The following is a 13,215-nucleotide window of genomic DNA, read 5'->3' on the forward strand; positions in this document are numbered from 1 at the left end:
GTGAGGAGTAACCCATGCTAACATAAAGTCAATGAAACCATCCAAAAGGGGACAGCGTCTTGCAGGGAAGGCAAACAAAAACAAACACATTTCACTGAATACATTAATTGTGCAGTAATCCTGTCAAAAGTGATGCAATTTTCTACTTTGTAAAAAAATGATTTAATGTTGTATTGATTATTATTGTACCAACTGACCTTTCAAGTATATAGTATTAGTAAAAACACGATATGACATTTTGGATGCATTTGTTGTCACGGCAATATTCCATCTCTTCCTTTATGTGTTTCATTTATTTTCATCCAAAGAGCTAAGTGGATCCTTTGTTCTATCTTTCGCTTTCATATTACTTTTGAATAATCTAGGGGGAACTACTAGAATTAAATATTGGTCAGCAAAACAGTCATTTGGTACGGGGACCACACAACTCATTTTGCATAGGAAGTGAAATTTAACGCTTTGCGATTTATCACATTAATAATTTTGGCTTGTTAAAATTTTCCGATAAATCTTTTTCCATCACTTATTCTAGATAAACACATATTTCATTACTTTTTTCAAGACCATTAAGCATTTTAAAATTTCTTCCAACGTCCAATGAATGGAACTGTAATTCATAATTGTATGATTGGGAAATAGAGAAAGATTTTTCAGTATGACGAGAAATACGTCATTTCTCGCAAAGCAAGATCGATCATATCATATGATATCACATGAAAAGGTACTTGCTAACCTTAATTTAATGCAGTGTATTTATGTGTTTGTAAGACGATTTATTACTACAAAACATAGTATTTACATGTTAATATCAATACCCTTATGTACATTTATACATCAACTTACGTCTAAATTGTTCCCTAGAAGTGCATCTTACTTTTCATTGAGACAGATGATCGATCAACGGCATGAAACGACAGCTGATTCAGAAAGTTCATCTATGTTTGGCTACTGTCTTACATATGAGATGTAAAAATAATTGAAAAAATATCTGACGTGTTTTTATCGTTCATATTTATAATAAAAGTTGAGAGACATTCGTCAGCCTTTTTCAGACTGCTTTATCTACAAAATTATTACGAATCGCGGGTTTGAGTTTTATTTCCCATTTGGGCCCGTTTTAATTTTTTTTATTATTTCACACATAACTTGTCCATCTCCTACATTCGCCGCCCCTAACGTCCACTCCCGGTTTTGGGATGATGCCTTATGGGTGCCCTGCTGTGGTGGCTTTGGTGTGGTGGCTTTTATTTTGTTTTCTTGTTGGACCAAACGGTAAATACCATATGGCAACTTTCCAGCTTAACTAGTTCGGCACTCGGTTTCAAAAGTGAATCTCTGCAATGTTCATGTACTTTTGTAAATAATGCTGTCGAGGGCTCACAATTTCACAATTTTTATATTACATAACAGCAGGTGGCGGCTGTTAAAAGTTGTCCCGTATTTCATTTCAAAAGAGATATATTTTTCTAGTCCTTCGGATCATTGATCTCAACACTTGAGTTGAAAATTGATATATGCTAAGCTGTGTACGGCAACTAAATCTACACATATTGATTGTATTGAAAATGCGAGAATACGGAAAAAAGCAACGGGGTACATATATCTATCAATGATTGTGAATTCGTCAATGAAAATCTGTAAAAAATTGATATGATAAGTAATTTATTAATGATAAAATGAAAATTATATATGAACTTAAAAAAATAAAAGAGTTAAAATGATGTTGACAACATATCTGGAAATATCAGAATTTTATAATCATGTCTCTATGAATATACTGTTCTCATTTAGATGATCACTTTCCTCTTGATCTTAATTTCGGCGAAAGTAGGGCTACAACTGCATTAGATATATTAACTTATCATGCACAAATTTGATATTTCAGTATATCAATAATTGTACACATTCCCTGTGTTAAGATGAGCATATTATAAGAACACAATAAATATAATATCATTTTTGAACTCTACACACATAGGTAAACAAAGTATAATTGCATTGCGTCATTGAAATACATTTTTTAAAAAAGGCAACCTTCACATGACATTAAATATTGGATGCAGCGTTCAATGCATACGAGTAGACGTGCATTCTTTTACTAAAATTAGACACATTTCCAGTAAGTTTCCTAGATTTTAATAATTTTCTGTAATAAGTGTAATTTTCTCAAAGATAAGCATAATCCTTTTCTCGTGACTATGAGTTATTTTAAGTTAATTATGTCTTGTTCTGATTGCTTTCTTGTTATCTTGAGGTCAGAAGTTCAGAATTGTTTTGTTTTTTATTTGTCTTGTGGCATCGGAATAATATTCATTTCTTCCGCATTTCCCATATTTGAAACTGTTAATGGTTACCTTTACCATTGTATGTAAGCGTTTGAACAAAAATAGCCTTTGCAATAGCGCAACAATAATATTTGAATGATATATTTACTTAAAGATTATCATTATCTCGTGACTACGAGTTATTTTTATTTAATTATTTTTGTTCTGATCGTATTGTCATTCTTTTTTACTTTTTAGCAGTTACTTGATTAATTTAACTAACCAAATGGCACCCACAAACCCTAAGTGTCGTCTTTTAGGTATGTGAGCATAAACGAAAATGTTACAAAAATTTTATTTGATATTCTGCATATCAACACTTATAGCAATGCTAAAATACATTGCCGCATGTAAATACATACAGACATTTTAAATTATGCGCTACTAATTATATACTTAAATAAAATGGATTGAGAGGCCACATAAATAGATAGATAAATAGATAAATAAATAAATAAACAAAATAAATAAATAAATACAAATCAGAAACTAAAAAAATCTCGAAATAACATTTCGGACTAATTGGCGATGTCACATATTCGAGGAGTTCTGCTCTCTGTTCTGTTAAATTTATATAGTAGACACATTTATCTTCTCCAACAAGATTTTATATGCAAAATAAAATTCGTTTCGATTTTTTTTCACACTCCAAAGTGTTTTAAATTCGTCGCATTTTTTACACTTTCCATAGTATTGCGCCGGTCTTACTTAAGGTTTGTTATTATTTTTACACATAGCTTTCATCGAATACTGTAAGTACTTTTTCTTTGTTATACTTCAGGTTTTTTTTTATCAAAGACTGACCATACACATTTTACGTCAAATAAATAGAACAATGCTATTGATTTGGACATGTCTTATCAATACCAAGATAGCAACTATAAATCACCATTATCAGAAACTGAAATGATAATACAGTGAAAATTATGACTGTGGTTATATTTCTTGTCAGATCATTTCTCATTGTCAGATGCTATTTGAGTTTCTTTATGTGTATCTTGAAATGTTCCTGAATTGACACTTAAAATAGCAGACTAACCGTCATATGTGCCAATTCTTTAATTCATTTGTAGTGATCTAATTCCCTAACATTTGATTTTATTTTTCAGTGAATCTCATATCTAATTCAGGAACATTGCTAGATCAAAATTAATCGAATATATATGTAAAGATGATTAGAAGCTTAAAACGAATATATAGTTATTTAATGAGTGATCGATTAGTGTTTTTGCAAAATGTTTTTTTACGGACACACCGTGCTTTTGTAAGAAATATTTTGTTACTTCTTTAGAAAGGGCAAACTTAATATTTTCAACACTAATATAATGATTAAGAGCATGTACATATAAGATGCTTAACGCGTGGAGAAAGTGGCACACTGAATGTGAAATCATTTGTCAGCAAAAAAAGTAACCAAAGCACTATTTTGACTTCCATAGAAACTATCGAATCACTATATTTGAATTACCAACAGGCAAAATAATATCTGTGAGTAAGATAATTGGCAAATCAGTTCAATTTTGGAAACTTGAACTGGACACTAACGCTAGAAAGCTTTTGATCATAAAAAATAAGAATAAAACAATGTCTTGGGCATAATGGACCTAACCTTTTCTAAGCGGAAATAGATACACATTAATTTTGTTTCGTTAAGCATGTTTTAAAAATTACAACATCATTGCTCAGTACTGCCAATTGCAAATACATTTTTATCACATAAACCGAGGCGCAGAAGTGTATTAAAGCCATTTAATAGAAACGACATTATACTAGTGTACATGTAATAACATTTTGACGTGACATCATTTCCGTTTATATATAAAATAGCGTTAAAGCGCGCTAAGCGATATAAGCGTTAGGCTACAGCCGTGCCAATGAAAAATGACTCTTTTGACTGTTTACCGTTCTTATTTTATATATGAGATGAATAGAATATTACTTTCGCGTATATTCAATATTTATTGAACTCGTTTAATTAAAGAATATTATGCTCGCCTGAGGCTCGCAAATATGATGTTTGTCAACTCGTTCAATGAATTTAGTATTAAATCTACACTCGTTTTATATTCTTTATATATCAAGTAGTTCTAAAAGTATTAAACCCCAAGTGAAGGTTTTTTTAAGTCACAAAATATAACATAAAAGAAAAACTAGGCAATATCAAATGATTCGTCTTTAAAAATGCATCTCAATTGATTATTTCTTAGTTTTGACGAGACAATTGTTATTGAAGTATGGCAGAAAATTACTACCTGTCTAAAAAGGCGCCAAAAGTTGAGAATGTTTTATTTTTCCATTTTTGTTTTGAAGTTTTTATCCACAGAATCCATGGTTTGAATAAAATGTTCAACACAGAATATCCCTACGAACATTTGCCTTATAATACAATAAAATAGACAAGCTATAAAAGTGTAATGTAATTTGGACATCTCAAGTTAATAAATGTCATTGCACAAAATGTAAAAACACAATATTTTATTAGAGCTGTGACTTTGATGTGCGATGTAATAAAAAAGAAAGGACCAATCTAAAGTCATTTATTTAATGCTTCATCATAACCCATTGATTTTTTGTTTGTATTTTGAGACTTTCTGATCTGTCGCGGTAATATAATGTATATGCATTTGTTTTATCAACCTTAATCAACAATTATGCTATGTTAATTAGCAATTTCTTGGCATCTTGTATGGGTAAAGTATAACATAAATCAAAGATTCGTTAACATGCAATTGTATTTGCTGAATCTTAAGTCAGTAGGATAATGAACATTTGGTTAGAGATCGTAATAAAATCTCATTGTTCCTCCTTACAATAGATCAATAGTAAGAAATCAGGAGGAACAACACGATCAAACTTGCTGCCAGTAGTCATAGGACAAACATTTGTTCAATGCCACACCATCTTTATATATTTGGTATTGACGCAGCGGTCAAAGGGTCAATGTTTTGAAAGAAAAACAATACAGTTTAGTCACGCTTCTCTGTCATTAAAGTATAAGTAGAATTTGGGTATCATCTAGAGAATACAGAGATATACCGTATATCAAGTTTGTAGTTTATGCAAAAAAATGTGCTTCTTAAATGTGTACGAATAAACAGAACTGTTTTTGTTCTATCGCATAATTAAACCTAAATTGCACATACATTTGACCAGAAATGCTTAAAGGACACAGCTACTGTTCACAACTTTCTATTTTTAACCTTTAGCTTACTATCGGCGTCTGAATTTACCGATGAGACTATAATTCGCCGTAATACCAGTTCCGTCCGATCATATCTGGTTGTAAATTTTCAATGAGCACTTAAAAATACAATATCTGAAAATATGAATTTTTTTGACCACATTGAACGGAGGACAAGTCCGTTTTTTAATGTTTAGCTTTGTAAGTGATACGAAAACATTGTAATTAAATTAAGTTAACATTGAATTGCAGGATAGGTTTTTACAAAGATATCAAATAGTTTACCATGGAATGTATGTCTGATTGATATGAACACCGAAACAACTTTCCGTTTCAAGTTTCAAGTGTCTACCTGTCGCTTACTAAAGGATCATTATGTTATGGCTTAGAGATGCTTTCAAAAACTTTTTTATTTTTGGTATCATGTTACAGTATAAAAAATACATGTACTTAGTGTTAAGTTAAATCCAACACCTTATTTAATGCTAACGCCAACACTAATTAAATATATTTCACTTTAATGTATGATCATAATCAACAAAGTAACTTCATTATACCAAAACTCACGTTGCTAAGGAAGTTGATGTCGTCGTGACGTTATGACGTCATAATGACGTTATATAAAGTTTACTAAACAAAAATAAGATGAGATTAACATTAATTATACTTTCTTTCTTTTCTTCTTTTCTGTGATGTTTTGAGTCATTAAAAAGATGTAATATATGAAAAATGTTAAAATTCTACAAGTCTATATAAAATCTTTTGAAATTGTTCCTTCTTGTATTACACACAGCAGATCATATCCGGATGCCCCACGCTCAGTCATACAGTCAGCCAAATGATGTTTCCCTTGGCACCATCGAATTTCTTTGACTTCATTTCTGGACAAAAATTCGCTGATTGCAGCTATATCTACACGAAGACGCTTGTCATCTACTAGCTTGGTTGAATTCACAGCTTCTATTACACTTCTATTGTCCACATAAGCAATTATTGGTATTGTGTGATTGGGTATCCTTAGAGCGTTTTCGATCATTTGTCTGTAATAATATCCACATTCTAATCCTTCTTGTAAACTGAGAGCTTCAGCAGCAATTGTTGATCGTACTACCCTTTTTATTTTGTTGGTATGCCAGAAAAGTGGACAACATTTTCCAGAAGTGTCCATTAACCATACTATATAAGCCGCAGTGCTCCCTGTTCCAGAATTTATGTTGCACAAAGATGCATCTGTGAAGACTGCAATCTTCCAATCACCTACAAAGTTGCTCAATTGTGGGAATCTTATAAAAGACTTGAAGTTTTTCAATCTGTTCACTGCTTTGATCGCCTGAGATAGATCACTCATTGTAGCTTCCTTGAGTTTAGTGCTCAAGTCTATCAACTCAAATGCCATATCGGGCCTTGTTCCTTGCACTACCCAGTTAATCTGACCAATGATTTTCCTGAAAAGAGTCTGTTCTTCAGATGTTAATACTTCCTGTTTATTCTGGACTCTCTTTGTGTCAATCTGTCTGCTCTCTATGTTTTCCACATATCTAGATTGGTCCAGAATAATTGCATTGCTCTCCTGAGAAATCCTGAAACCAATATAATCAAACTGTCCTTTTTCAATTTTTCCTGCAACAAATCGTTTTCGTAATTTAGTCAGGACCTTCTCCAAACATTCATCACCAGCATGAAGAAAATCATCAACATGACAACAAATAATGCCGTTAAGCTTGTCTCCAGTGTGCAGAAAGAACATTGCTGGATCCATCTCTGATATATGACACCCTAATCTAATTAACTCGTCTTTCACACTTAGATAGAATTGTCTTGCTCCGTCTTTGAGGCCATAAAGTCCATGTTTAAGTTTCCAAATTATTCCAGCGATAGTGTCACTTTCCTTTGGAGGTTTAATGTAGACTTCCCTCCGAATTTCTTTTCCCTGTAGAAACGCCGACTTTATATCTGTGGTTTTTACAATCCAATTATTTACAGCTGCAAGTGCAAGAAATGTTCTAAGTGTTCCTTTTCCCACTGTTGGACTGTCACTTTGCATCACATATTCTTCCTCAAATCCGCGTACAACAAGTCGAGCCTTTGTTTGACCATTTTTGTGAGTTATCACCCATCTTGTTGATAAAGTTACCTGACCATAATCTTGAACTTCTTCATATGTGCCAAAGTGTTGCAGCTTCTGAAGTTCACAAATTTTAGCAGATGTGACTTCATCATCAGCACAAGTCTGTTTCATTACCAAATTAACCTCATTTGTTAACATTTTCCATTGAACTGCCTCCAGATTAATACTCTTCTTCTCTTTGCTGATATCTTCCTCTATATTATACCAAAACTTGTTTCTGCCTGTTGCTTTTCCAGCCCTTCCTAGTATTTTTGCTTGTATCCACTGATCTGTATCCTGTGCTCTATATTGTATGTTGTCATTTGCCTTCAATGTCCTTTCTTCAGGTGGAATATTTTGAATGTTGTTTTCCAAACTAGCTGATGATCTATCTGACATGTTTGACTGCAAGTTCTTAAATGGATCTGAGGATGGTATGTCCTCGTTTATGGTCTGCATACTTGTCTGATCTGAGGTTTGCTGGTCAGCTAATGTGCCCTCATTAGCATTGCTTCTTTCTTCTTCCAGACTTTCATAACTGTTTGCCTCACGATTATCAGAACTCATATAATCATTTACCCTCTGCAGCCTATTAGGCGATACTCGCACAAACACTGCTCCATGTCTAACAAACACCACTTTTCCATCTTGAAATACCACCTTTCCAGGTCCAAGCCAACGCTCTTTTCCCTCTCGCTTGTAGAAAACATTATCACCATGTTCAAAAACTTGTTCAGAAGCCCGTACTTTATTACGTAGAGCTCTCCTTATTCTTTCGTCAGCTTCCGACTGAATGAATGCTCTCCGAGCAGCATGCAAAACATTCAAATGCCTTGCAAATTCCTCACTGCTGGTGGTCCCTTGTAATGCAGGCAAGTTTTCACTCATAATATTGGGAATATTGGGGTTCTGCCCAAAAACAAGCTGATGACTGCTAAAACCATTCCACATCTGTAAAGAATTTCTTGCCATATTCGCCCATGATAGTAACGTCTGCAAGTCTACTTTCCCACAATCTGCCTGTAACTTAATCAGCATCATATCTGTTATAGCATGCACTCTCTCACATAAACCATTCTGAAATGGACTTTGACCAGATGTTGTGCATAATTTAATGTTCAGTATTGACGTGATCTCTCTTACTTCATCTGAATTGAATTCACCACCGTTGTCAGTCATTAATGAGCCCATCACGCCAAACTTGCCTACCCATTCCCTCATCAGTGCATCTATAATCTTTTCTGGCTTCTTTCTGTTGATAAACGTTGACACCGTATATCTGGACCACATGTCTATAATGTGTAAAATCCAGCAGCCGTTCCATTGCTTAAGATCCATCGCAACTTTTTCATTGAACTTGGAAGCCATAGGCATACCCACAACAGGCCTTGATGGAGTTTTTGCATACATCTTGCAAAGTTCACAATTGTTAGTAATGAGATCAAGAGTTTCCTCAAATTCTTCTCTCCAGATACCTGCATCTTTCATAAGTGCTGACAGCCGTTTCTTAGGTGGGTGTGCAAATTGCCTGTGCAATTTCACAAATGTTTTGTATCTCTCATTTTTGCTTAAATCATCAAAGTTTACAGCACAAACACTTTCTACAGGTACCTCTACCGTCTTATCTATCGGAATACAGTAATGACCTGATGTTGTCAAATTTAAAGCCACCTCTTTTCCCATAATGCTAGCTGTGTCGTTTTCTAGATCCATTTTTATAGCAGCCCTCTTCATTGCTGTCCGAGACAATAACAGGGGAATGTCCGACTCCACAACATCTGTTTTGATGAAAACATCTTTGCCAGCAATCACTGCAGGTATACAGTATTCTCCTTTTGATGTTAGGCATGTCCCACCACCAAACTTGAAAACTCTCTGACTATCTAACTGTGTTACTCTCTGTTTATCTCCTACATCTAATGACTGTATATAGTTATTTATCCAGTTTTTACCACACACTGTACTGCTGCAAGCACTATCAAGAACAGCACAATTTCGAGCATCTACACCCAAACGCTGAATCTCATCCTTATTGTAACCTGTAAACAATACTGCATGTTCCTCTTCAACAGCATTCACTTTCTTCATGTTTTCCCAGCTATGGGGGCATGCCTGTAGCAGATGCCTATATGAAGCACAAGACTTGCAGGTAAGCGTTCTGCCATCTGGACCAATAGGATTGATACACCATAAATGTCTACACTATGTAAGAAGATCTGGTAATACGCTCTGCTGCCACTTGTTAAGTTAAATCCAACACTAGTTGCGACAAAGAAGGACTAGTTTTTACGTATTTTGCTCTGTTTGTAATTGGTATAATCATAGCGAATGAGTATGGAAGTCAAAATACTACTTTGTTTACATTTTGCTACCTTAAAGACATAATTATAAGAATCCATGATTAAAACATTATTAAACACATGTTTCACATTTCGAAAAAATAGAATAAATTATATGGATTTCTGAGGCATAATGTGCCCTTAAGTTACAAATTGAATGGGACATTTCTCTAAGTTTTTTGTATTTTATCAAAGCATGTAATAGGACTAAAATCAAAAAGACCTGCTTCATATATTATAAATAAAAGGCATTATATTATTAATATTTGTATATCAGATGCTTTTAAAAATAAAAAAAACATTGGCCAGTCTTAGCTAAATGACATTTTTTTTTACTTAAAGTTTAAAACATGGTCGTATTATACAGAAATAGCATCAATTTCATAGGTAAAAGATATATAATTATATGTATGAAAAAGTAACAAAACAAATAAAAAAGACAAACAACAACAACAATCATAAAAAACAGCATCAACATTGTAATTCATTGAAATGTACTCGTTACTTCGACGTAAGGAAAATCACAGTTTTGTATAATAAATGTTACTTCAAAATCATATTGTGACAATGAAAATACTAAATTATTGGCTGATAATAAATTTTCTAAATTTTCCTAATAATGTTTTACTTTAAGTGTCCCCTACTGTGTATTGACGTCATCATGACATCATCATGACGTCCATGAGGTTAAAATAATGTACGTGCATATCATTCTGTTATAGTTATGATTTCTTTGATTTTCATTTTCCTAATCTTAAGAAACTTTCTGAATGTTTATTTGCTTGTAATTGATTTTGAAATAGCATGACGTTTTTTTCACATACTCACAACGTTTTTGTTTTGTTAACATAAAGCACAATATAATAAAATACGAATGCATGAACAACATTAGTCTAGATATATATCATGTATCTTTTAAAATGCCTTGATAATGGAGTCATTAACAAAAAGTATATTTCATTTTAAAACATACACGACATAGTGATTAGTCTTGATACATACTTTATGTTCAGAAACAATAAACATCTTTATATCAGAGTTATTGACTTTGTAAAACCTCCAATTATGATAACAAACGGCACGATAATACCATCTTAGTTTAAAAGACAGATGCTGCATGTACAAGTTTAACCAATAATTTTCTTAGTTCAAAAGGGCCTCAATTTTGCCAAAACCTAAAGCTGTCGAAGAAATGTGTAAAGATTTAACCCATTGCCTTCAGTAGTCTTGAATATACAAACTTGCACACAAAAACTAAACAAGACGGCAACACCGATGCCGACGCCGGGGTAAGTAGTTAAGCTTCCCCTTTTCTTCGAATATTCGAAGTATAAATGAGATTCAGAAATTTGTCAGTTTGTTTTTTGTTTAGAAAATGATTGCAGTCGTACGTTTTCTTGACTAGTTTGCACAGAGGTGTTAATATCAAAGAGTATATACATCAACACGTCAAAAATTGCTATGTCGTGTATGTTTTAAAATGAAATCTTCTCTTTTGTAACTGCCTCCATTAAATCTAAGATTTCTAAAGATGATTTGTAAAAGCAATCATTTTTTTTTTACAATTTCAACAATGACATTTCAAAAATCACAGATATATCTGCAAGAGAAAGGTTTGTATACGATAACTTTTGTATTCAACAAACTGTGATGTAAACTGTTTTAAAGAATCGAACAGTTAAAAAGACGAAAAATGACAATGTTTATTAATTTTACTTTATTTAATGCATATGTCGTTACTGTTTTTTATTTTAAAAACAACCAAGACCTTAAAAACACTTCTGGATGTTTTTTTAAGCTTTCTACTGGATCTGTTAAATTCATTTTTATGTTATTTATATGCAAATAAATAGATTGTTGAAAAAAATGTTAAAACTTAAAGCTTCATTTTATAAATTTCATGAAAACAGAAATAGATACATGTAAATTTGTTTAATAAATTGGTTCCATATCGACCCCTGCTCTTGGTGTCCAGACGATCAATTTGAACGTATAAGCTTAAAAGTCAGGTGCTTTATACATTTCCAATTTACATGTGGAACTCCGCATTTGGGTTATTTGAACATCAACAGAAAATCAACAAACATGTCTTTAAGGAGCAGTCTTAATTTAACGGTATATTACCGCATTATATAACGGATGTTTTGAAAATTTTACTTGTTGATAACTCTTATATAAACGACAGACCTAATGTACCGCGAAGCCAAAACGGTAAAAATTGATTAGATGGGAAAATCCTACTTTTCCGTTTACAGCTATTGCTTTTTAGAAGTCTAATTCTTGTGACGTAGTGCATACACAAGCAAATTGCTGTCTTCATTTGCATCTTAAAGTTCTTATGAGTTATCGTGGGGTTTTCCTTTTAAAATTATAATTTCTGAAAAATATTTGTTTAGATGTACAACATAACTGCTAAAAGGATAAAAAAGTGTAAACTGTTTGGTTTTTAGACCGACGGCAAAATATTCTACGTTTTTAAAAAAATGCAGCTTTAAATCAAAAACAAATGCACGAACCGTATGTAGAGCAACTGTTCAAAGTTAACACGATAGATCATTTTATGAACAAATATCATATTATGATGCAATTGCACTATAATTATACTCAAAGAGAAAGCCAAAATACCAGACCTCAATGAAAAACTAAAGAAGCCCATTGTAAGCAAATAACCCGTGACATTTAAATACTTCAATATACAACTGATCGTCTTACTCAAGGTGAATCACTGGTCAGATATATTTGTCATTGTCGAACTGTCATTGTTGAAATTGCAAAAATTGATTGCTTTTCCAAATCGTCTTTAGAAATCTGAGACACACCAAATGAATTTTCTTCCAAGCCATTCTTTCATGCGTGCTTTGTATGGTGTAATTTACTTACTTCTGGAAATCTAAATTGCGTCTTTTGTGGAGAAAATATTGTTATTTACAAGTGACATTGACAGGAAATATTTCCGTTGTTGGCGAACAAGACAATCAATATAAAACTGAAACGATGTTCAAGAAGAGATGTCAGCCGTTAATGCAACATTAGGAGATCTGCAATACGCATTCCTATAAGGTGCTCATAACCTGTATTGATGTAGTGAAATATAGAAATACCTCAAATAATAATTATAATAATAATAAAAATAATAATAATAATAATAATAATTAATAATAATATTAATAAATAATAATAATTATAATTATAATAAAAATAAAAACTGATGGTAATAATAATAATAATAATAATAATAATGTTATTATCAAAACAATCATTTTT

General features: G+C 32.4%; 1 protein-coding gene across 1 annotated transcript; it reads right to left on the reverse strand.

The window, feature by feature from the left end:
* Positions 1–6,253: 6,253 nt before the first annotated feature.
* Positions 6,254–9,700, reverse strand: LOC132742520 (uncharacterized). The gene has a single exon (XM_060730957.1). It carries the CDS (start codon positions 9,698–9,700, stop codon positions 6,254–6,256), a length of 3,447 nt encoding a protein of 1,148 aa, XP_060586940.1.
* Between the last annotated feature and the right edge of the window lie 3,515 nt (positions 9,701–13,215).

The sequence above is a fragment of the Ruditapes philippinarum genome, unplaced genomic scaffold, assembly GCF_026571515.1.
Source record: "Ruditapes philippinarum isolate M1 unplaced genomic scaffold, ASM2657151v2 ctg4217_1_1_1_1, whole genome shotgun sequence".
Lineage (NCBI taxonomy): Eukaryota > Metazoa > Mollusca > Bivalvia > Venerida > Veneridae > Ruditapes > Ruditapes philippinarum.